General features: G+C 46.2%; 3 protein-coding genes across 15 annotated transcripts in view; 1 reads left to right on the top strand and 2 right to left on the bottom strand.

The window, feature by feature from the left end:
- The window catches only part of Stard9 (StAR related lipid transfer domain containing 9), a 100761-nt gene extending 97794 nt beyond the window's left edge, over positions 1 to 2967 (top strand). For 5 of the 6 annotated variants that reach the window (XM_052722454.1, XM_052722455.1, XM_052722456.1 and 2 more), the window contains one exon: positions 41 to 2967. In XM_052722454.1, the coding sequence (XP_052578414.1) occupies positions 41 to 298 (258 nt within the window). In that variant the 3' untranslated portion in view covers positions 299 to 2967. The remainder of the gene's footprint in view (positions 1 to 40) is intronic. The other variant, XM_052722459.1, reaches the window with a different exon arrangement.
- Positions 2968 to 4180: 1213 nt separating this feature from the next.
- On the bottom strand, positions 4181 to 17528 carry Cdan1 (codanin 1). 5 transcript variants are annotated; one of them, XM_052722463.1, is made up of 29 exons: positions 17395 to 17528; positions 16683 to 17179; positions 16275 to 16478; positions 15905 to 16074; positions 15658 to 15771; positions 15501 to 15579; positions 14682 to 14802; positions 14238 to 14347; positions 13763 to 13852; positions 13151 to 13226; positions 12480 to 12685; positions 12068 to 12188; positions 11811 to 11957; positions 11485 to 11651; positions 11073 to 11160; positions 10765 to 10854; positions 10534 to 10588; positions 10205 to 10338; positions 9993 to 10096; positions 9618 to 9776; positions 9240 to 9278; positions 9074 to 9137; positions 8831 to 8909; positions 8501 to 8649; positions 6972 to 7079; positions 6824 to 6887; positions 6527 to 6708; positions 5485 to 5592; positions 4181 to 4936 (listed from the first exon to the last, which is right to left on the bottom strand). In XM_052722463.1, exons 1-29 carry the CDS (start codon positions 17482 to 17484, stop codon positions 4811 to 4813), a joined length of 3741 nt encoding a protein of 1246 aa, XP_052578423.1. In that variant the 5' UTR covers positions 17485 to 17528; the 3' UTR covers positions 4181 to 4810. The 5 variants fall into 5 exon arrangements, with proteins under 5 accessions (XP_052578423.1, XP_052578422.1, XP_052578425.1 ...); XM_052722462.1 differs by having other exon boundaries at positions 16275 to 16481; XM_052722465.1 differs by lacking the exon at positions 9240 to 9278.
- A 1291-nt stretch (positions 17529 to 18819) lies between these two features.
- Ttbk2 (tau tubulin kinase 2) overlaps positions 18820 to 27817 on the bottom strand; it is a 134826-nt gene continuing 125828 nt past the window's right edge. For all 4 annotated transcript variants that reach the window (XM_052722705.1, XM_052722704.1, XM_052722703.1 and 1 more), the window contains one exon: positions 18820 to 26004. In XM_052722705.1, coding sequence (XP_052578665.1) covers positions 25542 to 26004 — 463 coding nt within the window. In that variant the 3' untranslated portion in view covers positions 18820 to 25541. The remainder of the gene's footprint in view (positions 26005 to 27817) is intronic.

Here is a 27817-nt window from a genome sequence, read left to right on the forward strand (position 1 = left end):
GGCAGCAGCAGCAGAGTCCTAACTTACCCGTTGTGTACAGTTCTCCACTCTCAGGCCAGCTGCACCTTCATCATCGGGGAGGGGAAGGCTAGTACTTAGATCCACACCGGGAGCCCAAGTGCGTGTCCAGTCACCACTGCCAGAGTGGCTGCTCCAGGTCTGTCTGCACCTTCACTTCTTCTCCTTCTCCTTCCAGGTGGAGCTGGGTGCACCAGGCTTCCCTCCTCATCTTCTCAACTCCTTTATCAAACAGCAGCCGCTGGTTGTGGCCAAGCTGGCATCATTCCTTGGTAGTTAGCAGCACTGTCTCCACGGCCCTATACTGAGATGTAGGCCCAGGACACCTCAGACTCTATACTGCTTCTAAGCAAGAAGAGCCCAGGCTGCCTGTGGTAGCCAACTGTACAGATGGCACCGGCCCCGAGTTGCCAGCAAAACCAGTACTTAGTACTTGGTCACCTCTTAAGAGTGAGCAACCTGAATCGCCTGGCTGTCCAGTGAAACTCAACTCACCTTTAGGATTTCTTCCCTTTATTTCCTGCCTCTGGGACTCAGTGACACACCAAGTGTTCAAAGACTGGAAAAAGCACAGCCTGCAGAGCTGGAGACTGCAATGCCTTGGCAAGGTGCCTCCTTGGCAGGCAAGCACTAGCCAAGGGTGCTCTGAATCTGCCTCCAACATTTAGCTCCATTTTGTGATGGAGCAACAGAAAAGACCAAACCAGTTTAAAGAATCAACTGCACAAACCAGACTGATTCAGAATTGTTTTCTGTCACCAAGTGTTTACTATTCACATTCACACACACCGTTTCCTAGGTCACTGTGTGTCACTGGTACAGTCAGTCTACCTTGAGCTCAGTACAATGGGAGACCGACCACTGGAGAAACAGACAAGGTGTGGGGCCTGAGGACCAGTGATGGGTAGGGGCAGCTACATGCTGCTTGCTAACATGGTAAGAGAGATTTCAAACAGACTGTCTTGGAGAGGATTAAGTTCTGGCAGGCCTTGATCTTGTGCCAACACTTACGCCTCAACCTCCCAAATGCTGGGATTATGAGCTACTACACCTGGAACCTGCTTCTTTTTATATAAATCTATTGACTGGCTGGGCGGTGGTGGCGCACGCCTTTAATCCCAGCACTCGCGAGGCAGAGCCAGGCAGATCTCTGAGTTCGAGGCCAGCCTGGTCTACAGATCAAGATCCAGGACAGGCACCAAAACTATACTGAGAAACCCTGTCTTGAAAAAACAACAACAAAAATAAATAAATGAATCTATTGATGAGTAGGGTGTGGTGGCACATGCCTACAGCACTCTGAAAGGAGAAGCCAGAGGACCAGAAGTTCAAGCTCACCCTCAGGGAGCCAGCCCGGGATACATGAGACCCTGTCTCAACCAACAAAAATTGACCATCTTTTGAGGTACTGAGCTTAACTGTTCTAATATGATAGAATGGAAATGGGACTTTTTTCTTGTATTTTGGCCTGGCTGAACACTAAAGATTTTCCATGTTCATCGGGAAATGGTAGGGATAAGAAATTCCCTTTATTGCCGGGAGGTGGTAGCACTTCTTTAATCCCAGCACGCGGGAGGCAGAGGCAGGTGGTTCTCTGTCTACAGACCTAGTTTCAGAACAAAGAAACCCTGTCACTCCAGGTGTTTGGTGGAAAAAGGTACTCTTATGGAGATAGAAGAATGGTTGGGTAAATTTCTTTAAGGGATTAGAAAAATCTTGCAGAGTATTTATATTACCAATTGACTTTTAAAATTTGCTTTTGAATTTATCTTTATGGTTAATTTTTTAGCAACACTCGCTAATGTACTGTTAATCTATATGCCTACCAATTTCCTTCCCTCCCTTCCTTTTTTTGCTTTGAGTCAGGATCTCACTCTCTATGTAGCCCCATCCTTCCAAGTCTTAAATTAAAGACAGTGAGCCACCGTGCCCAGTTTCTGCCTCTTTTCATGTAAGTACCTTACTGAGACTATTGACTAAAAAAGTCAAAATATTTGTTTTTTTTTTTTTAAAAAAAAAAGAAAGAAAAAATAGCTGGGTAGTGGTGGCACACACCTTTAATCGAAGCACTCAGGAGGCAGAGACAGGTGGATCTGTGAGTTCGAGGCCAGCCTGGTCTACAGAGTGAGATCCAGGACAGACAGGGCTACACAGAGAAACCCTTATCTCGAAAACCAAAAGAAAAATAACCCTTGAGGGTTATGATGGCAGTATCTACTCATGGTCCAGGGTTGAGATTTTCTGTTTACATGCATATGCTGGTATTTCTTACGAGCTCAGCTATTATAAGACTCTCAATAGGTAGCTCAGCGAGAATAAGATGGCAAGTCTCACATGAGACTTGAGTCCCACACCTGTATATTTAACCATAGATCAAAAGATATTCAAGCAAAAGTTTCTTGTAATTATTTATACATAGTTAAATCATCTCTAGATAACATATTTAAGGATACAGGAGGGGGGAAAGAAAAACCCAAGGATGTATTTAAGAAGATAGAGCCAGCCAGTGGCGGTGATGCATGTCTTTTATCCCAGCACTCAGGAGGTGGATCTCTGAGTTTGAGGCCAGCCTGGTCTACAGAGCGAGCTCCAGGACAGCCAGGGCTACACAGAAAAGAAACCCTGTCTCTAAAACTTAAAAAAAAAAAAAAATGTAGTTGTAGCACTATGCCATTATGTATTAAGCAATAGTTGACCACTGTGTATTCCCGTATTTGTGGGCCTGCACTGATCCGATTACAAAAGGTAAGTCGACTTTGGAGAACATGGGAATCACCCTAGGCAGGGCCCATTCTTGGCCAGGTTGTAGAGCTGAGTATTTTTACCTCTAGAAAGTTCCATGTGCCTCAAGGCTACTGGTCCAAGAATACAAATATCCCAACTATAACCCAGAAGACTGCTTTTGGTCAGAAGGAAGTTTTGAGGTAAATCAGACACCCGCCCCCCCCCCCCCCCCCAAAAGAGTGCTTGTGTACAGAAAGAATGACTCGCTCCCTCACTAGTCCATTAACTGCCTGTCTTTATCATCAGTGTTTTGAGCAAGTTTCTCTAACTTTGCATCTTAAGGCTTGCTTCATGGCTGAGTCTTTCGGTTAGAACAGTCTTGGGGGCTTCAGGCTTTCCCAAACAATGTAAGAATTGGCCATTAGCCTACTGCTCACCTTTATCAGGGCCCATAGCTTTCTGAGGCAGGACTGTGGTTCAACCACACCCTTGTAATACTGACCTCTAGGAACAGAAGGAGAAAAAACATTTAGACTGTCTACTGGGCTTGGTAGAGTATTTCCCTAGGCTTGATAACCAGTACTGCCAGGTCTGAGTTTGTGGTTAACGTGTGAGGCAAGGCCCCCTGGGCCCAGTCCTAGACCTGGAAAAAACACTTTGATGCTCAGGCATTTTAAATGAGTTAAGGGGAGGAAGGAGAGGCATACACCAGTGGGTAAGTAGCACTGGGGTGTAAGTTTAGAAAAGCTGACACCTAACTTTCCTTAGGTCAGAAGCCTTTTTGATAGCAGCAAACTTTTCCTCTAAGATACGTTGCATGCAAATATTTTGCATGTGACTTCAAGAGTCATTTATTACTGAACACCTTCTGAAACTTCCATTAGAGCCTGAGTCTTACACCCAAAACAAAACCATTTTTACAGGGATAAAGCACATTACCAAAATACTATTGTCTTTCTTAAAATCACTGGTTCCAGGGGCTGTCAAAATGGCTCAGTGCCAAGCCTGATGACCTGAATTTAAGCCCTGGGATCCACATGGGGAAGAACTGACTCCCAAGTTGTCATCCCTCTGACCTCCAGAAGAGTGCCATAGCACTTACATGCAGACAGTCTAAGTGCAATAAAAATACATTTTGAAAAATCACCTGCCCATTTATTGAAATGAGGTCTTGACAACTATAACCCAGAAGACTGCTTTTGGTCAGAAGTTAGTTCTGAGATTAATCAGACATCCCAGTGCCAACAATACAGATATCACCAAAGCTACCTGCCATGTGGGTCAGCCTAGGCAGCAGGGAGAGTAGATAGCAAAAGTTCATAGCAGACTGGGTCCAGCATGAAAGAATGCAGATATCAGGAAGAGACGAGCCGCTCACTCACTGCAATGCACAAAGCCCCTTTCAGAAAGGGGTAAAAGCAGGGGAAATAGCCATCAAGACCTTGTTAAAAGTTTTATTTATAAAAGACCCAAAACCCCTTAATTTTCTACACCGTTCTTGGTCTGACGACTAACTCCCTGCAAAGAGGTGAAGGTCCACGTAAGACCAAGTTTCACATAGGCGTGTCCTACCTTATTGACTGTCAAATTTGGGGGTGGGGGGTGACAGTCCAGCTTCTGTAGGTAAGAAAATGTAGACTTCCAAATCCATGTTTTGTTCACTTTCTCACAAGTTAAGAAGTTCTTTGCCTATCAAGATTTCTCAGAACCACAGTTTTAAGAAATGCTGGGATAGCAGCAACTTGAGGCTTGAAATGCACTGACCAGCGCACACGCATTTCATTTAGCATCCAAACGAGAAATGCCAGCTCTTCTGCTCCAAGATTGGAGTCTCTAGGCTTTTCCACTGTGACTCTGAATCAGGTTCTCCTTCCTCTAGACTTCAGGTGTCGAGGCCTGTGTCTGTGGATGCTCTGCAGCAACACACTTCCTTCACTTAGGAGCAGCAAGCCTGATTACAGACATGGCCACTCTTGCCCCAGCAAGGTGTGCAGTGGGCTCTTGAGCCTCCTCCTGAGGCACAGGAGGCAGGTTCTGGTGTCATGCCCAAGAGGGCTGCTTCCCAGCCCTAGCTTTGGGCCAGCACTGTCCCGCGGTTTGGTTGCATAAGTTCACAAGCTCTCAGCTGGGGTTCTAGCAGATGGGGCTCAGCTAGGAACAAGCGAAATAGTGTTGATAATTCTTCTGAGAAGTCCTGAAATAAGTAGAAAATTAAAAGTAATTCTAGATGGTCTGCCCTTTCTAAGGTCAGTCCCAAACAAGCTTTCATTGACAGTGGAGAGCCTGACAACCCAGGTATTGCACCCAATGCCTTCTATGCAAATAGAGATATAAACTTCCCAGACTAGCAACTAAGGTTTAAGTTCCAGCAGGTAAAGTGGACTCTGACAGGAAGCTGAGGCTTTACCATTTTTAAACATAAAGTATTAATCCTACATTATGGATACTGGTTTGCTCTGCATCACAAGAACATTTTAAACATAAACATTCACTGTGCTGTCCTTCTTCCCCTTTGGTCTTCTGAGAGTCTTGCAAAGTAGCCACACAGATCAAACCCAGTACTGAAAACACTTGGCAAAAATGCATGTAGCTGTCAACTATGATGGGCCCACAACTGGAATCCCAGCACTCGGCATGCAGAAGGGAGGCAAATTTGTGGCTAGCCTGGGCTACATAGGCAATCTTTAGGACAATTGAGACATTTTTCTCTCCATATAAAACAAAGGGATTAAGACTCCTTACCTCTGGCCACTGGGCCTCATTAAGGCTGCCCAAGCAGGCTTCTATCTCCAGCTGTCCCATGAGATCCTTTTCTACCAGCTCCCGGAGTAAGAACAGTAGTAAGTCCCACTGCAAAACACCACAGATAAGGTCAAAAGCTCAAGACCACACAGTTTTAACAGTAGGGACTGAGGACTGAATAGCAGTAAAAACAGATCTCGGGCTAGAGAGATGGTTCAGCATGGTGTTAGGAGCACCTGCTACATCTGGGTGTGGTGGCACACACCTTTAATCCCAGCACTCAGGAGGCAGAGGCAGGCAGACTTCTGAGACCAGCCTGGTCTATAGTGAGTTCCAGGACTACACAGAGAAACCCTATCTGGAAAAACAAAACCAAATTGGGATGGGGCACTGGATAATGTAAAGAACATGACTTGCAGGGATGAAGAGATAGCCCAGTAAAGCGCCTGATGTGCAAACGTGACGTGCGCTTGGATCCCTTTCGTGTGAGTGTCTATCTGTGACCCGAGTGCTGGGGGAGCTAGAGATAGGAAAATCCTGGAAGCTGAATAGCCAGCTAGATTAGTCAATCAGTAAGCTTCAGGTTCAGCAAGAGCAGTACTCACTAACAAATATGCACGCTAACCCCCCCCCCCCCCCCCCACACACACACACAAGGATCCCCTTAACACACGACGTGAGTGGAGGGGCTGGGCATGGTAGCTCACATCTATAATCAGCACTTGGGAGGCAGAGGCAGGAAGAAGGCTGCGGATTTAAGGTCAGCATGGACTACAGAGTGAGATTCTATTTGAAAATCCACACACACAGACCTAGAGAGAGGGCTCAGAGGTTAAGAGCACTTGTTGCTCGGCAAGTTCAATTCTCAGTACTGACATGGTGGCTCATAGCCTCCTAGTTCCAGGGGATCCAACAGGTATGCACATGGTGCACATACATGCATGCTGGCAAAAACTTCATACACATAAAATATATCTAAACCCCACCCCCCCACCCCAAAAGAAACCCACAACTACAGATAGAGGCCCTGAACCTGACTCACCTCCCTTGGCCGAGTATCTGCTAGAAGCCCCACATTTCTGGGGCTGAGTAGAAGCTGTAGTGGAACTGGCCCCTGGAAGTCATCCTTCCATAAGGAAAGCAGCATGTGCAGAAGCCTGCGAGCCTGTCCTCGATCTAGCCTGTGCTGTGTTGGGGGCCCTAAGATGGGGATCCGGTCTGCAACTACAGGAAGAGAAAGAAGGTAAGTTTAAATAGAGGCAGAAGAGCATGCCCTGTGCTCCTAACCTTGGGGTTTGAGGACTGTAGCATAAGGGACTCGATGGAAAAGGAACCATACCCAGGAGGGACGCTAACTCCACAGAGCACTTGGCCAGATGCTGCTCAGCAGTTGGGCACAGGAACTACGGGGAAAGGGGGAGACATGACCATCATTCTTACTAGTCAGAGGACTGGCCCGAGCCAGTGTGGCTCCTGCCACATCTCACCTGGCGGCACCGCAGTGACTGGCTCAGCTGGGTTAGGAGCTCTTCCAGATGCTCTGGGGAAACTCCCTCCTCAGGGTCCCGAGGCCCCGCAGCCAGGGAGAGCACATCCTGTAGAGAGCAGTGTTGAGACCTCATGCCAGGCTGACAGAAACTTGGTTTGGGATGGGAACCAGCCAGTGGAGAGAGGCAGAAGGAAAATAGAGTCCAAGGGATTGAAGCAATCGAGCCAAGGTGTTCTTAGGGCTGAGGCTCAGGCAGTATAGCACAGCTAGGATGAGCACTTATGCGGACAACCCAGAGCGAAGTAGATGGGGCGATAAGCCTACAGACTGTGTGCTGCCAGAGAGCACCAAAGATGTCACTCGAGACAAAACGACCTAACCAATTCCCAGAGGGCATCTTAAAATAGTCAGGAAAACGGTCCTATCTAGAGTCTGAACATCTCTCTCATGTTCCTCTGTTCATCTTCTCAGACATCTCAAAAGAGAAATCCTCTGCATATTGAGAAGTGGTATCTAGCCTGATACTTTTCTCTCTCCTTCCTAGTCCCCACCAATGGGCATTGCTTTCTGGCCTCTAATCTGCATCCTTATTCCCAGACCACTACTTTGTTTGGAGCAGGGAGTTACAAGGCCTAAATATTACTCCACTATTCATCTCTGCTTTGGTAGCACAAAGCAGCCAAATGTTTTATAAACAAACGATGTGGTTGCATTCAATAAAACTTTTATTTACAAAACCAAGTCATTGTGGACCACGGTTGTTTGCAGGCTCTTGCTCTACAGAGTCAGCCCCCACTCCCATACCAAGGGATAATCTGTAGGGCTTACACTATCTACTTGTTTTATAAATTTTTAAGCCAATCTCATTTAAGTTGCCCAGACTGGCCTTAGTTCTGTGATCCCTCCTGCCCCAGCCTCCAGAATAGCTGGGAACCACCAGGCTCGTTTTTTTTGTTTTTTTTTTAAATCTTATTAGAATGGATAGTTTATGCTTAGTGACTAGCACTATGTCCCACATGGAAAAATAGTACAGAAACCATATCTAGACACTGGAATGCCCCTCAGAACTGTCTCTACTATACTTTACAGCCATTCCCACATATAGAAGATGCATTTAGCTTAAAAACACACACACACACACACACACACACACACACTTTAGCTCTGGCCTGTTGTTGTGACATACACCTTTAATCCCAGTACTGGGAAGACAGACACAGGTGGACTCTACATCTGAGGTTAACCTGGTTTACACAGTGAGTTCTAGGCCAGCCAGAGCTACATAGTAAGACCCTATCTAAAAAACAACCCTTTAGGTCTAACTTTTTGTGTGGTTCTAGAACAAAAGTCTTAGGGAAACCCTTTAATTCAGCTTTGCTCTACAGAACCCCATTCAGTACGGAAGGAAAGAAACAGAAAGCAGCCCGACAATACACAAAGCCTCTCTACAAATCCTGAAGGCATGTGAGAAGACAGACAAGCAGCAGGGAGAGGAGTGGGGAAGCCAAAGGAGTAGGAGCTGTGTACTTTTATCTCGGAGATGAGGTGGGAGGGGAGGGGAGCATGGTGCTCACAGGCTCGGGAGCAGCCCCTCCGCTCCACCCGGGCAGTTGGCTCAGGACCCTGGGCTCGTAGCATGCGACTCACGGCTGCTTTCACCTCCCTTCTAATCAGCGCTGCCAGGCAGAGGGAGAACAAGAATGGCGTCACTCGAGTGTCCCCCTGCACGGGCCTGCCACGACAACCCACAGCTCTCACTGGTTCTAACTGGTTCACCTAATCTCCCACAAACTGCTAAATACCCTGCCCGTCGTCCCCTTTAAAAACTTGGCTCAGGCACTCTTTCCTAGACCTCACCTGTAATGTTGGCTGACAACCAAGAGCAGGCTTTCTCTGTTGCAAGCCCCACAGCAATGTTCTCTGCGCTGCTTAGAACCTGTGGCACAGAAGGACCGCTGAGGCAGGGGCTTGGGCAGGTGGGCAGTACAGCATTGGACCCACCCGACCCTACAGCAGCCTCACACAGGTGCATGTGTACACATCTGTGCACATGCATGCATGCCTACTGGCCTGCTAGCTGCAGGCTTCCTTCCTACGTACAGCAGCTGGAGTTTCTTCTGGCAGCAGTGCTCGCACAGCAGCGGGGCTCTTCTTTTGGCAAAACCTGGAAGAAGACAGGAGGTGGTCAATGAAAGTCTGGATATTGTAGACTGACTCACAAAAGTAAATGCCCAAGTGCAGCACAACTATGACCTGGAAACTCTACCTCAGAAGGAAGTGCTGTCCATTCTTGCCCCACCAGATGCTGGAGGAAGGAGAAACCCACCCATTAGCCCTATATTACATACACTCTTCCAATTCAGTATCTGGACTTTGTGCCCAAAGACATAATCCTTCAGAAAAGGGGGATCAGAGCACAGAGAAGGAGGAAGGAAAGAAATGAACAAGAGGGATGGGAAAGGACAAGGAAAACATCTAAAGGAAGCTGGGTGTGGGGGCTCATGCCTATAATCTCAGCACTCGGGACTCTGGGGTCAGGGCAGCCTAGACCACAGTGAGACCTTGTCTCAAGAAACAAAACACTAACAGAAGTCAAGAGGAGGCTTCGGGGATGAAGAGGGTCATAGAGATCGACAGTTCTTACTCCCGCCCCTGGGTCAGCGCTTGGGCCCCATGAGGGCACAGTTGAGAACACAGGAGCTCCAACAGCTGGGCTGGGTCTCCCCCTTGGCGTCTCTGCGTCACCCGCTGCTCCTGAAGAAGTGACTCGGCTTGATTCACCAGATCTGCCACCAGCGTCGCCCTTTATCAGGAAGGAAAAAGGTTTGGGGGGCTATTAGCTGGGTTAAGAGGAAAGGGGCTGCGAACAGGGCAATTTGGTCAGAATGTCCTTCAAAGGATGTAAGACATTTCAGCCTCCCCGCTCCCCCAGGTGATTTTGCTCAGTTTGACAACTAGATGCTAAGAATTTAAGGAAGAAAATAAGGGATTGAGACTAGAACTCTCATTCCCCTCTTACTTGATGTGTTTGACACAGTTTGATCCAATTCTTTCTGCCACAAATTCTACAGTCCTACGCAGGGAGGGCGGCTGGTTGTGGAAAAAGGCCTGAGCGAGCTGAGCCTGGCAGGAGGTGGAGGCAGGAGTAGCAGGACCATGAGGGCTTCCTTCTGCATCTCCCACCAACTACCCCCCCCCCCCATTTTTCCCTAACCCTTTGTTTGCCCTTACCTGCAACCCCTGGCTGGTCTTGGGAGGCAGGGTTCCCAGGCTGGTGGTAGTGGTGGGAGTGATTTTCCTCACAAAGCCCCCACTCCGCCCACTGCTGCCCGAAACCCAAGAAGCAAGCAATTTCCGGAGCTCTCCTGTAGAGGAGTCCAAGTTCTTAATTCCAAAATTACCCGACCCCCACCCTGCCCCCAACCATCATGGCCTTTGTGGAGCAAAAAGGATGAAGTACCCAGAGAGCCTAAGGACAGAGCAATATGCTGAGGAGTCAGATCTCCTTGTATCCCTGAAAGGACAGGCCATGGACTAGAGGGGGAGACAGGGATGCTCACCAATGTAGGGGCAGCAGGTATACAGCAACTGCTGGTCCACAACAGGCACACTGTCCTGGGGAAGAACAGGCTGCGCTTGGAAGGGGAAGGCAGCCAGTCTCCCTTCCCTCAGAAATGGGAGTCAAGCAGGAGAATCCTCTCAAGTCTTTCCTAGCTTGTTTCCTGTTTGGGCCTTTATGTATTAAATAATTCTTGGGATTTACATGGCCCTGGCTTGACCCCAACACTCACCAAACCATGCTCTGATGTAGCTGTGTCCACCTCAAAGGCATCCACCTGATCATCATCTAGAAAGAATAAATCCTCAGGAACTGTAGGTATCTGTTAAGAGAGGAAGCAGTTAAGAGCTCCATTGCCACTTTAAGATTTGCCATACTTTCTAATCTGTTGGGGCCCTGGGTCAAGCAAGTTGTCTTCTGAAGCCATAGCAATACCCTTCTCTCAGAACCTTCTTCTTCTGTCCCCTACCTTGCTCAGACTCTAAAGCTCTCCTGTCTCTGCCACAGCAGCCACCCAGTACCCTACCTAGCCCATCCTACCTGGAAAAGCCAGCCTAGGACAGCAAGCAGCAGCAGCTTGTTCAGGAAGCACATCTCCCCTTCATTCTCCTTTGATAAGACCAAACTCCTAAAATGTCAACAAAGGGTGTAAACAGTCTTGTGCTAAGGATAGAAAGGAGTAAACAAAAGCTATCTCTGGGAAGGGAGTTCTCAAAAGCAGACCTAAACCACACTACTACTGGGAAGACAAACAGGATCTCAGTGAGACTTGTACCTCACATCCTTCTGTGCTAGGCCATAAGATAAATGGAAGGACCAAGGGAATAGAAAACAATTGTCATAGTTCTGCCTCTCCTGAGGCTGTTATGGCTATGGAACCAAAAAGACGTATAGGTTTCTAGGCCCTCTTTATAAATATCAGGGCTATGCAAATAAGTCTTGTTCTACTTACCGATGTAAGTGCAGCAGGAGAGTAAAGACACTCCGGTAGTAGTCCAGCAAGGGGACAATGTGGTCAGCAAAAGAGAGGAACTCCACCAGCCAGGGCACGGTGAGTACTGCCCGGCGGGCCCACAACCCCTGCTGCAGCAGAGCCCGTATGTCTAGGACAGGAGGGACCTGAGAATGCAAGGATTCTGTCAATGAGCAGGCTCTTGAAAGGGGCTGGCTGACACCCTCTAACCTGCCAGGTTTTTAGAATAGCCAAGGAAACCAGTCAGCCTCCACACTTTGCTAGTCTACCCAGGTCCTCCTTACCCAGATCTCCCATGCACTCACCTGGCTCCTGAGGGCCAGAATAGAGTCCTGAAGCTCACGGGTTGGGGGTGGCTCAGGTCCTCGGTATGGCAGGAAAGCCACAAAGCCCAGAAATTTAGCCAGAAGTCTAAGACTGAGAAGCACTACAGCAAACTGCCTCCGTTCACCCTGCATGAGGAGTCAAGTGAGACACTGTCCTTTAACTACGGCTTCTAGAACAATTTAAAATCTGTTAGGTTCTCCTTGACCCCATTATCTCCCTTATTCTATTTTCTAACCTGCCAATCCACATCTGACTCCCCATCTTCATCACCAGGCTCATGCTGAGGCAGGGGAAGGCCATTGAGTTCCCGAATCTTCAAGCTCAAACTATCCATAAGATGCTGATTAAAATGGAAGCTTGGGTGGAAAAGAGTAGAACAAAGTTACAAAAGCCCTGGAATAGGCACAGAAGAACCAGAGTGTAGACAAGGAATCCCAGGGAGAGGGGGAGGCTACAGGACAATGACTTTACCTATGTGGGTGCAAGAAGGACAAGATAGGAGCCAGGAAATATACATGGGAGAACCTAGAAATCTCTTCCAGACATGTTCAGCCTGAGGCTTAGGCAAAGGAGAATGTTTTGCCTTCTGGGGAAACCAAACCTTTCCTGGCCTGTCTCTCCCACTATGAGACACAGGAGACCCTTACCTGCTGGCACTCATGATGAAATCCCTGAAGAAGCCTTGACAGCCTGGGAAGGTGGGGGGTGGGCAGGGTCCCCCACTGCTCTGAGGGGCTATAAGCCGTTCTTGGAGCTGCCGCAAGCGTCCCAGCTTGTCAGCTCCTAGCATATTCAACACATCTGGAGCTTCACCCAAGACGGATCCCCCAGCACCGCCAGGGCTCTGACACATCTGAGATGTCCAAAGGGAGAAGGAGAGGGATGAAAAATCCATGAGAGAGAACGACTGAACAGAGTAAGGAGAAAGTGGGCTTCGGATATAGCTCAGTGGAAAACACTTGCCTAGCATGAGAGAGACCCTGGGTTTGAAAGAAAGGAATGAGCACTATTGGAGGGTTTATCTTCTTAACTGAAAGGCAGAGACTCAAACTACAAAGCAAGCATTTGCCTCAGGTCACTAGAACTCGGATTTGAAAAGATCCTGACTACTAAGCTCTCTTTGTATGAGTCAAGAAAGGGATGGTGGGTGAGAGGCTAGGTAAGGGCATGAGGTCCAAGGCAGTTCACAAGTTTGAACTACCAAGAGTAGAAATCCTTTTAAATTTGCAGCCAGAATCTACTAGGATGTCTGTCTGGTCCAAAGTGCCAGCCTTGATTTTGCTGCCCCACACCTTTGGGCTCCCGCTGCAGCTATTACCTGGAGAAGCTGTGTTTGGAAAAGCCGGACAAAGTGGCTGTGGCTGCAGGCTGCTGAAAGGTGCCCCATCATGGCTCTGAGGAGTAAGAGGCAGATACACAGTGGATGGGAAGGAGATAAATGACATACTCCAGCTGTTTACTGAAGTCTTGAATAGCCCTTTGCCAGGAAGCCCACATAGGAGAAAGTAAGACATGTTCCCTTCACCACCAAGATTCTTCCAGGCTAGACAGATTTAACCCACCAAGAAATACCCTCTCAGATCTTCAGGCCATGCTCAGTGCCAGTGAACATCGTGATCAACGTGAGAGGGAGATAAGGAGAGAGGATACTTAATCTACAGCCTAGTCATCTACCTGTGCAGTCTAGATCTATGAGCTTTGTCCTTTCCCAAGCATCTGCCATGACAGAACAAGTACAGAGCATTCCTGGGTATAAGAAGCTAGAGAGAGAAATCCTTTTTGATCTAGGTAGAGTTACCAATAACTAGAGACTGAGGAAGACAGAGGACTGGAAGGAGGGCAAACTTTCCCAACAAGCACCCTAAACATCATTGGGTTGCTGCTCATTGTCAGAGCAAGGAGACAAACTGAGCAAGGGCAGAACACCCACCTGATCCTGCTACCCAAGCCCTTCTCAAAATCCCAGCTGGGCTCCTCATGGTGATCTTCCCACTCTCGAAGTACCTCATAGAACACATCCCTAAAAGATATGCAAGCTTGATCAGCTGAATCCCAGTTGCCTTTCACCCACTTCCCATAGCACTTTCCCTTGCTTGGAAGGTTTACGATAGGCCTACCCACAGCCAATCCTTAACCTCCATAGTTCTCTACATGATGGTATGTTACAGACCCAGCAGCAGCACATCATAGGCATCTGTGGACAGGGAAAGTTGACCCTAAGATGGTTGGCTAAGCTCAGGGATTCAGGTCTGTGGACATGAAACAGAATGAAGCCAACAGGCTTTATGATGACTGTCAGTAAAGGCCTGACAGTCCTAACCCACCACTTTTAGTACCTAAGTCCTAATTCTATGACAGAAACATGGCTGTCTATTCCCTCCTCAATAAGTCCCCTTTCTTTTCACCTCTGTTTTTTAAAAGTATGAAAGGCTCGATCACTGGAGAAGTTGGCCCGATTATCAGTTTCTGGCTGAAAGGAGACAGCTTGAGCAGAGGGTGGTATCACCAGAGAGACCTAAAATATGGCAACAACATTAGGAAATAAGAATCATATTACAAGACTTTACTCCTGCTGGGCGGTGATGGCCCACGCCTTTAATCCCAGCACTTGGGAGGCAGAGGCAGGAGGATCTCTGTGAGTTCAAGGCCATCCTGGTCTACAGAGTGAGATCCAGGAAAGGCGCCAAAGCTACATAGAGAAACCCTGTCTTGAAAAAACAGAAAAAAACAAAAACAAAAAAACTTTACTCCTTATTCTTGTCCAGAGTCAGCCCACGTGACAGCACCATGAAGACTGTCTGAATTTACAAAATGTCTAGGCTACTAGGTACCAAAGTGGGGGTGACTACCTTGGCAACACTGCCTTCATAAGCAGCTCGAAGGCGGCCCTGTAGAGCTGGGGAGAAGCACAGCAGCCGCTCATTCTCAGCTAGCAGCTTCAAGGTCCCTCTGTCCAGGTAGGACAGAACCCTGCAAAGACAGGAGCATATATGACGGACTGGAACCCAGGCTGCAAGCACAAAGCACATCTCAAGCACAAGGCGGTGAGTGTTTAAACCTAAGTATGTACGGCAAGGTGACAGACTAAGGATTAAGATGAGGAAGGTAAAGGGTGAAGAATGAGACCTCATGGAGCCGAGATCAAAACAGCAAGCTAGGAACATTAGCCATAAACATAAAAGTCAGCCGCCACGTCTAATTATTATTACTATTATTTGTGGTATACAGGGCTCTCCACATGGCTGGCAAGTGCTCCACTGATCTATACTCTTAGGCCCTTTTGTATTTAGTATTTGGGACATCTCACTAAGTTTCTACAGCCTGGGCAGGTCTTTAAACTTGTAGTCCTTGCTTGGCACCAGACCCAGCTATTTAATTGGTTTAGGGGAGAAACTCATAGCCTTGACACAAAATTAATGTTGGAAGTGCCTTCAGTCCCAGCCCTTGAGAGGCAGAGGCTGGCAAATCTATGCAGGTTCAAGGCCAGCCAAGGGCTACATAGTAAGACCCTTGTCTCAGAAGAATCAACCAACCAACCAACCAACCAATAAGGTGAAAAAGGTCTAGGGGGGACATTGTATCTGTGTTAAGCACAATCATGCATCCCAAATGGCTAGAAGCAGACAGATAATGAGACTAAGCATGATGCCTCGGAAAGGAAAACTCACTGAAACTGATGCTCTAAAACCTGCACCGCAAAGAAGACACAGTCATGGATGCTCTGAAACAGGGGAGTCTCCAGCGGATCTAGGACAGTAACAAATGGTTAGTAAGAACCATCCCATCTGCAAACTTCATTTCTTAAAATGAGACTTGCTTACTAACCTAGGGCACCCTGATTTGATTCAAGGTCACTAGCCTTGGTGGCCACCATTCTCCGGGCAGTAAGGAGCTGAAGGACGAAGAAGAGCTCCAAAAAAAGGTTTGGTACCAGGTTCTCTGGATATTAAAAAACAAAAGCAAAACCATAACATTGGGCACCACTGACAACCAAGGCTTTTTGTGGCCCATCCAGTCTCTTAGCCTGTAGTTGGCGAGCATATCCACTGCAGCTCCCTTTGCTCTCACTCACCAGCAATGCACGAAGAGTAGATAAGCGCTACCAGCTCCAGGCGCTGTCGAGAAGACACTCTGGCTGGGTCAGCAGGTTCTGCTGTGAGACCTCCTGTCCGACTGGGGACAGGAGACCCCAATTCTGGGATGGGACAGGCTGGGGTAGGTGACTGCTGCAGCTGCTTGGAGCTATGCGAACAGAGAGATGTCATGATTACTCAGCCTGGCTTTCCAGTGACATTCACACTCAGGTTCTGCCAAGAAGACATCAAGAGCCCAGGAAGCAAACCCAGAATCCCCACGGGAGAAATCGAGTTCAGGAAAAAATCCCTGTAAATCCCGCACAAGGAGGAAGCTGACAGACATCCCAGGTGGCGGCAAAGCCATACCGCGCCTTCCTGAGCATCTCCCGCTCCTCTTGCAGACTTCTGCACCCTGGGGGAGGGCCAAGGCCCCAAGGGCTAGTGTCCAGGGCTGAGGGTTGGGAACTGGGGACACAGCTGATTGGGGGTGAGGTGAAGCAGGTCTTGGGCTTGGAAAGTGATCGCTCTTCGCTCACCGGAGTTGGGTTGATCCTTCGAGAAGGCTTCGTCCTGCTGGGAGTAGTCACAGGTTTTTCTCAAATTTCTATCTTCAAGCATCACTCCAAACCACAACAGCTGGGCCCCTTTCAACCCCCCACCCCCCACCCCTTGTACTGTGGTTTCTTCACCATCAGCCTTCTAACCATCGCGGGCCCTACTGTGGGGGGCCCAGGCCTGCTTTAGCGAATGTCTTCCGATAGGGCCAGTTCTCACCCTGCAGGGCCGGGAGGAACGGTGCCTACGGGAGGGAACTCCTCCAAGTTGCTGAGGTTTGGCGGATCCGAGAGCGAGAGTCTGGGGCTGCCGGGGCTGCCTGAGCCCCTAGGCTTCCGGCCTCCGGCCCAGGGCGGGCTCTCTCCGCTGGTCCCCTCCTCCGGGCCCCCGGGGCCGCGACCTCCTCGTTCGCGGGACTGCCCCGGCCCCGGCCCCGGCCCCCGCCTGCGGCCCGCACGGCGGGCCAGGGGTGCCTCAGCAGCGGCGCTGAGGGGCTCGGCCGCAGGGAAAAGCTGGCTGCGCGCCCCACGGCCACCCCGTGGCGGGGCCCCGGGCCTCGCTGGCAAGGCGGCCGAGGCGCCGGGGGTCTTGGCGGGGGTTGAGGGGCCCTGCGGGAGGACGCGGTTGCTCTGCTCCCTCAGGAAGTTCAGCAGGAACGGCACGAATTCCTTCCGCAGAGGCCGAAGTGCGCTCAGAGCGGCCACCTCCGAGCTATCCTGAGGAAGAAGCAGAGGTCGCGAGGCGAGAGGGTCAGCTGACAGCCCCGACCGCCAGCGACTGAGGCCGCAGGGTGGGCGGCCCGGCGGTGGCGCCCGGAGAAGCGCCCTTGGCGCGGGCCGTCAGCCAGGGCAGGCTGGGAGAAGGGACTGAGGCATCATCCCCCGCGGGAAGCACATTCCAGGCAGGCCTGAGGGCGTGTCGGCACTGTTACCTCCGAACTCGGGGTGCTGCGCGCGATCCACCGCACGGCGGCTGCAACCGGCACCTCTTCGCGCAGCAGCGACTCCAAAACGGCCGCCATCCCGGTCCTGGCGCTCTGAGGCTAGTGCGCAGGCGCAGACGCGCCACGGGCGGCCGGGAGGGGCGGGGCCGGCGGCCGAGAGGGGCGGAGCCGGCGACTCGGAGCGACCGTTGGGCGGCGGGGCGGGGCCTTGTGGGGTGGGGCCTGGCTCTGGCCGCCGGGGAAGCTTCTCGGCGCTCTTCGCGCTAGCCTGCCAGCCCAGCCGTCGTAGGCCTGCAGAGCGCCTGGAGGCCCTGCCCTGGCCCAGGAGCATTGTGAGCTAGGACGGGACTGCTAGGAGACAGACGCAGCTCCGCAGAGACCGGAGTCCGAAAGAGAGGCCAGGCAGAAAAAGTGAACAACTCTAAGACACCAGCCTATCAGACCACACAGCTGCCATAAGCACAGCCTCCGACCACCGATAGTAGAGCTTTTTGATCCACTCCCTCCCCAACCAAAAAATGCTACGTGAGTAACCTATTTTGACCTTTCCCTCCCCTCCTCCACCAAAGGCTAACTTTTCACCATTGTCCAAGCCTTCCAGTGGCTTCCATCGACTGACAGTTTAGTACATAGTTCCTGCTGAGAGGCATTTTATAAAAACATCCCATCACAACCCTTACAGGTCCTCAGGACACCCTACACACAGAATTGTCCATCAGACTTGTACTTACTCCTTTACACATTGTATCAAATTGTTTACATCAGGCGACTATTTCAACTTCTTGTATTTGAGACGTCAAGCATATTAACTATTAGCTTCTGGAAGAGTAAGGCATTTCTGCAGTGTTTACTTCCATCCCCCACTTGCTGGTTAACCCTTGGGCTACATCTCCTGTCCCTTATTTTGAAAAATATGGGAGATTTTCAGATGTTGCTCCTTGGTTTAAAAAAAAAATCAAGATAGGGATCTAGTTGAGAAAAAGAAAGGCAAAGCAGCCATGAATTGCCCTGTGTTCCTCTCCTTCAGAGGAAGACCACTTGGTGACCAACAGTAGAGAACAGGAATCCCTCTACTGGTACCTGGGGTTTTTTTGCTAGGAAAAAGGAAAGGGAGCTTTTAAGGCTTTTGTGCTGGGTTTAGTGGATGCCTGCAATCCCAGCATTTGGCAGACAGAGGCAGGAGAACCTCAATTTCAAAGCCAGTTTGAACACACACACCCACACATACCCACACACCCACACACCCTCATACCCCTGAGCCCTGGGTTTTCACATAGCTTCTATTCAGTCGGCCCCAAATGTCCTTTTCTTGGTCATTTATTAGGCACTTCTGGTATACTGAATCTGCAACACTCCAATAGATTAGGAAATAGTTTCCACTTTTTGAAATCCAAACCACCACACAAACAGCACTAACGTTTGCATGCGTACTGAATGTTTTATTTACTAGATTATAAAAATAAAATACAAAATAATTTTAAAACAGAACTTAAAACACTGTACAAAGCTTTAATATGGTACAAATGGGGAAATTAAATAAATAATTACACTTTTATGTACAGATGGCCTATACAAAAGCACTCCATGTTCTTCTTTCAATACTCTATGCCCTTGGTTGCCTGAGCAAAAACACATCAAGGGAAGCTATGTGGAGGGAAAGGGATACAGTGCAATACATTTAAAAGAACTTCAGAGAGCAATTTCTCATCTCATTAAGAGGAGGACAGTAAGACGGATTAAAGCAATCTAACTCATTTGTCTTGTTCAATACAAGAATTCAGGTTGTAACTAAATCTGACGGCATTTGCCAATAATAGCTAATAAACTTACAACATTTATACCTAACACGAAAGCAGACATGCCTCCTTTGCTTGGAGTTTGTAAATAAATGGTCGGATGAAATAGGTGCTATTTTAAGAAAGGTGTCAAAAGGGAAATGAGAACTCTAATTCAGGGAACAGCAGGTGGCTCAATCCTGGATCATCAGATCTGTTCTTTGTACTCAACCCATCCAATCCAATCTCATCTAAGTTTTTTGCTTTTTTTTTTTTTTTTTTTTGAGACAGGGTCTCATGGAGCCCAAGTTGGCTTCAAACTCATTATGTAGCACATTAAGACCTTCAACTTCTGTTCTTGCCTTCACCTCCTAAATGCTGGGATTACAGACACTGACCACCAAGTCTAGGCAATCCAATCCAATTTCCAAGTCCTGAGTGGCCCTGTGCTACATTTCCTTTGTCTTAAAAGATGTAGTTCCTTTATTTTCTATATTTTAATTTCTGAAGTCTTTAACTTAGAGAACTAATTACACTAATTGATTAATAGTTCAATGAAACTATTTTAGTTAGGCTTGGTAGTGGTGGTGGTGCACACCTTTAATCCCAGCATTCCAAGAGGCAGAGGCAGGCGGATCTCTGAGTTCAAGGCTAACCTGGTCTACAAAGCTAGTTTCAGGACAGCCAGAAACCTTATCTTGAAAAACCAAACCAAAAAAAAAAAAAAAAAAAAAAGGTTTTTGTCTCAAAGCTTTCTTCTCATCAAACACTCTAAAATAAATCACAGCTAAACTCTGTAGCCTTGTTTACTGCTGTAGATGAGCAAAAAACACCTGGCATAGTTTGCTTGTTATACAAGTGAATTTTTGAGGATTTAAATCATGTTTTATAGGAGTTTTTAAAAGTATCATATGGCAAGAATAGTTTACATAAAAACTTGGTTTACTAATGTCTTTAGTTGAACAAACAATTGTGTGTACAATACAAAACAATTTTAAATTATAGAGAAATCTAACCACTGTTAGATCTGCCTCATTCATCCTGTTGTTGGTCTAAAAAGTCTGGTTGAAGGTACCAGGAGAAGTGGTCAGCCACCTGTCTATAGTGTCGATACTATCACACCCACGAGAGAAGGCAGAAACTTGTTACATTATAGGGGCAATGGAAGGAATGCCACTTTACTTCTGCTACAGGGTTCCTTAAAGCCAAGGTCTGAGTCAAATAGAGGAAAATAATCCCATTACCTTGAACATGCCTTGGCCAGCCTGGTTATTAGTCCTAGTGTGGGAGAGCAAACTACTGAAGTCGTTACTGAGTAAATCTTGGCCATTTAGCATCTTGAGATTGTGATGCAAATCCTCTGACAAGAGGAAGAACTTAACTGAAAGCCAGATCCCCTCTAAGTGCATAGGGGTTCTTGTCCCATACTTGGGATTAGTTACCTAGGAACTATACGGATTCTTCTCTTCCTGCAGTTCTGGCAAGCAGTGTTGGGTAACAAGACTCTGAAGGCTCCGAGATTGTGTTAAATTTCTGGAGAAATGGCCAAAATATGGCAAATACCCAATAATATGAGGAGTTTCCACTTTCTTACACATTCTCACAGTATACACTAGAGTTTTGTAAAGTTTTGGTGAGGACAGGAAGTGGGGTGCATTAATAACCACTTGGTGCTTACCAAGCATCACAACTCCCATGCTGTCCAAGTTGTGGAACTGCCTAAGTTTCCTTCCCTAAGAAGTTAAGGTCTTTATGCACCACAGTGGCTTCTGAACTTGGGTATATGTTGGCATATAAGGACTACCAGTGTAGTTACATGCTGTAATCCTATAATGCATTTGGATTAAATCCTAAAGAGCTATTCTGCAAACACATTGTCTATAGAACCAAATTCAAGAAAGTTAAACCATACAGTTGGTTGCAGCTGCCCTATTACCTCAGTGAAAGAGGTGCTAAATGACCTCTCCCCAGAAACAGTATCCTAACACAAAACCAGAAATAGGCAAATTTTTAAAAAACGAATGTAAACAACTTAGTCCTTGCATGAATATGAAAGAAGAAATAATTTTAAGATGTGCCATATTGGCAGATATGAAAGAATGAGAGGGAGTATACTCAACATACAATATATACATATATGTATGAAAACTTAAAAAATCATATGAAAAAGAACAGAGTTTCTGTTTTGTTTTTTTGAGAGGTTCTCACACTATAGCCCAGGGGGACTTGAAGTCACTATGAAGCTGAGGTTGGCTTCAGATTCTCTTCCATCTTTATACCTCATTCCCTCAAGTACTGGGTTAGAAACATGAGCCACCACACCTAGCTAGCAAGTTTTTAAAATATGAAAACTTTGATCTCCAAGGCTAAATCTAGATTATCTAAAAATGTATTTTAAGACAGCATTTTCAAGATGCATTGTTCCTTAAGCCACTAAATTGTGGATCCTGTTACCAATTCCTAATGTTAGATTAGAAATGTAAAATTTTCTGCCCTTGAAGAAAGGCACCTGTTTGTCATCAAGGTTATTGGGTGTAGAAAATCTTATGACTTAGCTATCTGGTCTAGGTTTATAAAACATGCAGCAATGTATACCTTTTTCTTTGTACAATGGATGCACTCATAGAAACAGTAGCCTGGGAATCTGTGGCTGGGAGGAAATCTCTGGTACCTGCTGAAGCCCCTCAAGTTCTCCCAGTGGCCAGGAATGAAACAGACAGAGGTACTGCACATGTAGAACACCAAATCAGCACACAGTGGTTTTGTATGCTAGAGCAAATAATGTAAAGTGGATAATGATGACAGTGGGCCTTTGACCATTTTGCTACTTTTTTTTAGGCCTTGATTAACTTGTTAGACAACTTTTACCAAAAACATTCATTGCAAAGCATGCAACTAAAAAAACTAAAGGTAGCCGTGCTCTTGTCTGCAAGGCCAGCTTATGTACCAGGGTTGGAGATAAGTGCATGGCTGCTGACAGCTTCATTGGAAGGTGACTTAAAACTCTAAATCTTAATGTAGAATTGGATATAATCCAATTTCCTCCTCTGTTCACTATCCATTAAAGTCAAATATGTTGAGTCTATGCAAGATTACTAGGTATGATTTTAATATTTCAAGCAATTCACAAAGTCTGAAGGTCAGTAGTATAATTTGGGAGCAACATTACCTAAAGCTATTGCTATGTCCATTTTTTGCTCCACGGAAATAATCCCAGGGACTAAACAAGGCAAAGGCGGGCATAAGTCAGTAGCCTGTACAGATGGAAGCCAGGAGGTACTTGTTTTCCAAAAGATAACTTCAGTTTCATACTGCTTTTGTTATAGCTTAGGCCATATGTTCCTCACCTTAAGTAAAATAGCCAAACTGTTCATATTTATTTGGATGATCTGTGGCTAAAATCTGAAATATGCCATCAATAAAAACCTCAAAATAAGGAACTGAAAAAGCCAAACCAAAACAAAAGCTTGATTCTCTGGATCATATTCCTGATCCAAAAGTGTTGCTTAAGGTTGCCAACTTCTATTTTTAACCTGAAAGAAATGTAACATCTAAAAGCACAAACTATGCTTTTTAATCTCTCTTGGGGGTGGGGGTTGTTGGAGACAGGGTTTCTTGTGTAGCCCTGGCTGTCCTGAAGCTCACTCTGTAGACCAGGCTGAAATCGAACTCAGAGATCCACATGCCTCTGCCTCCCCGAGTGCTGGGATTAAAGGCGTGCACCACTACCACCTGGCTCAGCTTTTTAATCTCTATATCAGGACAGCACTTAATAAATGGACCTAGTGATAGATAAAATATAATTAGTCCATTTCCTTTTCTTCAGAGCAAAAACATCTTTGGTTGGCTCTTTTCCCTACATGCATAATAAAACATTCTCATGTAATGAGGCCATTTGTCTCTGGATTTTGATGAGTTTGTTAATGACATGTAGAAAAGGAGGCAACACATTAAAAGGTTGGAGAAAACAAAGAAACCAAAACAGAAAACATCCTGTCATGCTGCCATTACTTTGGGTTTGACTGTTAGCAGAGAAATTCAGAAAGGAAAAGGCTGGGCTGTATTAGCTTTCCCAGTGGTTACTATTAGCACATTTCTGAGTAGAGAGGTCAATATTAAAGCTGGCTACTTTTAGCATCATTTAGCTTATGAAACAGAAGAAAGATAATTTCTTAATTATCCTACATCCTCACTGCCATTCAAGAGTGACATGAAAGAGGCAACTTTCAGGAAATGTTTTAAAAATCAACTGGTGCCAGATCCATAATTATAATGCCCATCGATGTACTCTAACCGTAACGACAGAACTATGGGGCTAACATGAGTAATCTTTGAGCCTGTATTACAAGCATATCCTGTTTAAAATTTCACCTATTAAAATACTTTTTAAATGAAAATTAAGTATCTTATACCTTGGCTTGCTAAAGACCGCCAACTGTTGCACTATGCACCTGGAAGGCAAGAAGAATCTTCGGTGTCACATGCCCAGAACATATTTTCAGAAAATGAAGATAGGCAGTGCCCAAGTGTACACAAGGCACACACTAGAAAAGGAATTTCGTCCTCTAGGATCTTGAAATTACAAATGCAGAATGAGAAAGAATGGATTTATATAAGCATATGCCTCTATATTTATAAATATTGATATCATTTACCATGAAAGACATGCAAGTTAAATTGCAGCAGCTGTTCTACAGTATAATACACAGGGTCAGTCTCCAGTACCGCAGCAGCTCTAATGGACAAACAGTAGGTGTGCCTTTCTGCTGCACTGCTCTGAAATGCTTGAACCTGGGAAGAAATGGATTCCACACTATGCTCCATTTCTCATGGGAGACCTATGTCTCAGTGTAGTGTCCCGATTTTGAGAATGCTCACACAGGAAACAGTGCAGCAATAGCGCAGCTGGGGTGCAGCCCTGGAATATGCTCGCTTAGTGAAGAAATACATTTCCTTCTCCACCCACCCTACCTCAAATTCAACTGTTTTAGGTTTGGCAGCAACACAGGTCAAAGAGAAAGGAGATGTTTGTTAGAAGGCAGATTTCAACAGCAGGCAGATCAGTTTCCCTGACCTCAATAAGGTTTTATCATACTAAACACTCACAGGGCGTCAAAGAGCCCATTTAAAAAGTCTGGCATTCTTTAATTTGCCTGATTTTTACTAGAACGAGAGTGAGAACAGAACAAATGTCATCATCCTTACAACTTTATAAATTGAGATTATGTGGAGATCAGGCTAAGAAGCTGAAGCATAAACAACACAAGAACCAAATGATAAAAACACTGAAAGAAAACTATTTAGCCTAAATTTATTCCCCCAGATATTCATTCCTTATTGGCTAAATGTATATGGCTAAATATATAAAATGCAAATTCTGAAGGTTATAAGCCTCAATAGCATACTTAATTTCTTTCTAAATCTCTAAAAGCATAAGCCACATTCCAAAGTTGTGTGCTTTCCCAGCACCATCTTGAAGGCTGACCCTAGAGAACGCAGGGAGGACATAAAGGAAGCTGTCTCCTCTGGTCAGTCTCCTACACAGACGAAATGGAGTCAGGTACGAGGCGTGCTTCTACCTTTAAAGACATTGTCCCACTCTCTGTCCCTCTCCAAACACACCTGCCCCAAACAGCTCTAGCTGGACATTTCTTTCCTTTTTGAGATTAAAAATATACGCGTTAAAAACTGTGGCTCAAAAGAAACTAACAAGGTTTGACTAAATAAGGGCAAGTGGATTTTAAAGTGTTAGTGTGTGCTACTGAAACCCTTATTAAGGTGCATTGTTAAAATAAGAGGTAAGAAATATTAATTTTAAAAAATGTCAAACCTAGGAAAGATACTCAGAATGAGTGGAAAGAAAGGTGTGGATTCATTAAATAAGCACACAAACCAAATATACCCAAGTACTAGTTTCCTGGCAACAGGCTTCTTATATATTTGAATGTCTGCACAATGACTCTCCAAGGTTAAGAAGTTGTAAATAAAAATATCAAACACTTTTGCTATACTCTTTGAGTAGAGGATTAACAAATTAGGCAAAATCACTTAAAATCCCATTCTATTTCCTATCCTCAACTTTCTGTTTTGAAGGCAGCTATAAGCAAGAGCTCATTTAATGAGTTTCTTCTCCTTGGATTTTGATGAACTGAAGCATTTGATTCCTGATCCGCTTCCTACCTGCCCTAGGTAATTCCTTAGTATATAGTTATGTCTTCTTATAAATAACCGATCATGTTACTTTCTTTTTCAAGAGAAGATCAACACTGATTGTTTGAAACAGACAGTACAGAGACACACATGCATCAGGTCTAGGAGGAAGATCTCACACCTTTCCCAGAGATGCAGCCCGCTTGCTTCCTATCTGCTGAGTTTACTGGCTGGCTTACTCTTCCCTGGGGGAGTTTTGGAGCTGGCTGAGTGGTGGTGGAGGCTGCCAGATCCTTTGAGGCCATTCTTGCTGGGTTTGCAATGCTCCTGTTGGCAGGACCTCCTGGACGACGATGATCCTGAGTGGCTGGGGGGTGACTTGCTTCTCCCCAGATGTGGGGACGAACTCCTCTGCTCATGGTGGGGCCGTCCAGCCCTAGATGGTGAGGAACTAGATGTTCGGGGCAAGGATGAGCTTCGAGGAGAGGCACTGGGACTCCTGCGAGGTACAACTGGACTCTTGGGTGGTGTTTTTGGATTGTGAGGAGATCCTGGGCTCTTGGATTGAGGAGTACTCCGGGGTTTCTGAGATCCATTTTGAAGAATTTGGGCCAGGCGAGAGAAAAGGTCTGAGTCAGAGTTACTACTCCCTAGAACTTTATATCTGCGTAGCCTTAAAAAAATAGAGAAGAATTAATTTTTTTTGGAGACAGGACATCAAAATTCATTATAAGTGTGCCTAAAAATCACAGTATCCTAAGTCATATTTATGAAGTATGTCAAAACCAGAAAATACACTAAATGGATACTGAGTTTCTCTTTCACTTGTATGCTGTATGTGACACGGGACAGATTAACATCTGCTATGTCTCTTTTTCCTTTTGATTATGTTTGTTTCCGTTGACAAGGTCTTCCTATGTAGCCCACACTGGTCAGGAACACAGTATGTAACCCAGGCCAAGCTGGCCTTAGCTTGACATTTTCCTGCCTCAGCTTCCCAGGTATTAAGATTATAGGTATTCATCATCATCTTTTAGCTTTCCATCATTCCTGACCAAACATACCTTGTTTGTGTGTTTTTAAAATCCCAACAGGGGCCCGGGGGATGGCTCGGTGGGTAAAGGCTCTTGCCATGAAAGCCTGGTAACCTGAGTTTGATCCCTGGAACCCACATAAAGGTGGAAAGAGAGAACCAATTCCACACGGTTGTCTATCACCTCTACACATGCACTGTGGCACACTCCTCCATTGTGCAACACACATACACTCATTATAAGTAAAGACTCTAATCTTGAAAAGGTTCTCTTCCACAGTCAGGTGAACTAGCCATTCTCTTGCTCTGATTCAGAGCTTCCCAAGTGCTGCCATGTCTAGCAGTAATCCAGCAGAATTCCAGTGAACTTCTTTAGTAACGTATTCTCTTAAGTTAGCTACCTGGCTCTGGTAAATGACGATAGGAACAATACGCTGACTACTATGTAAGCTTTGAAGCAGAGAATATATGTATTATGGACATTTGTTTGATGCCAGGAACTTCTCCCACCTAGAAAACAACCGCAGTGAAGAGTCTGTTGAATGAAATTATTTTAGAAATCTGAATTGTATTAAAAGCTTGCAATACACAGAGGGAAACTTGGACCATAAACTGCAGTTAGCTTTGGTCAATTTCAGATTTTAGCAAGGTAATAGTTACTCATCCCACCTTCAGCCCTGTGGCAGTCAACTGTGTAGTAGTTTCTAAAGCAGTTTGCACACAACTTGCAGGAATCAGGGTAGGTCAAACAAACAGTCCCTCAGCTATAGATACAGCTCAGCAGCTAAGAGTACCGTGCTTCCAAAGGACCAGAGTTTAGTTCTCAGCACCCACACTGGCAACTCATGACCACCTATAACTCCAGCTACAGGGGATCCAACAGCCTCTTCTGGCCTCTGAGGGCACCTGCACACATGTGCACAAACGCCTCCCTCCCCCTCGTTACCCCCCCCCCCCAGTTAAAAATAAAAATAAAATCTTTGGGAAAAAAAATATCTGTTTGGAGACTCTGTGTTCTAATTGCTTTTTGTCCCCATCCCAGGGCTTCATGCATCATCTCAGGACAGCTACGAATGAGGCCAACATACTTGTTGAGGACAACAAATTACACTGTCAGTAGGTTGATGATCATGGTGCATGGCACCAGTATGTGTTTGAAATTTCTGAATAATAAATTCTCAGTAAAACCAAGTTGTTATGACTTGTATCAGTTCAAACTAGGGAAGGTAACTTTCTCAGATGCCTTGGGAGTATTCATCATTTATCATATTTTCATGAAAAAGAGATATAAGCTAACCTGCATACAGTGCTGAACAGAAAAAAGACCCAATAACAAAAGCGACAAGTTAATTTACATTCTGCTCCAGTTAGTACCATTCATCTAAATTTCACATTTCTCCTGAGTAAATGGATTAATGTGTAATTTCCTCATTCTGCAAGCTCTGCAATAATA

The sequence above is a fragment of the Peromyscus californicus genome, unplaced genomic scaffold (genome assembly GCF_007827085.1).
Source record: "Peromyscus californicus insignis strain IS unplaced genomic scaffold, ASM782708v3 Scaffold_7__1_contigs__length_154581171, whole genome shotgun sequence".
Taxonomy (NCBI): domain Eukaryota; kingdom Metazoa; phylum Chordata; class Mammalia; order Rodentia; family Cricetidae; genus Peromyscus; species Peromyscus californicus.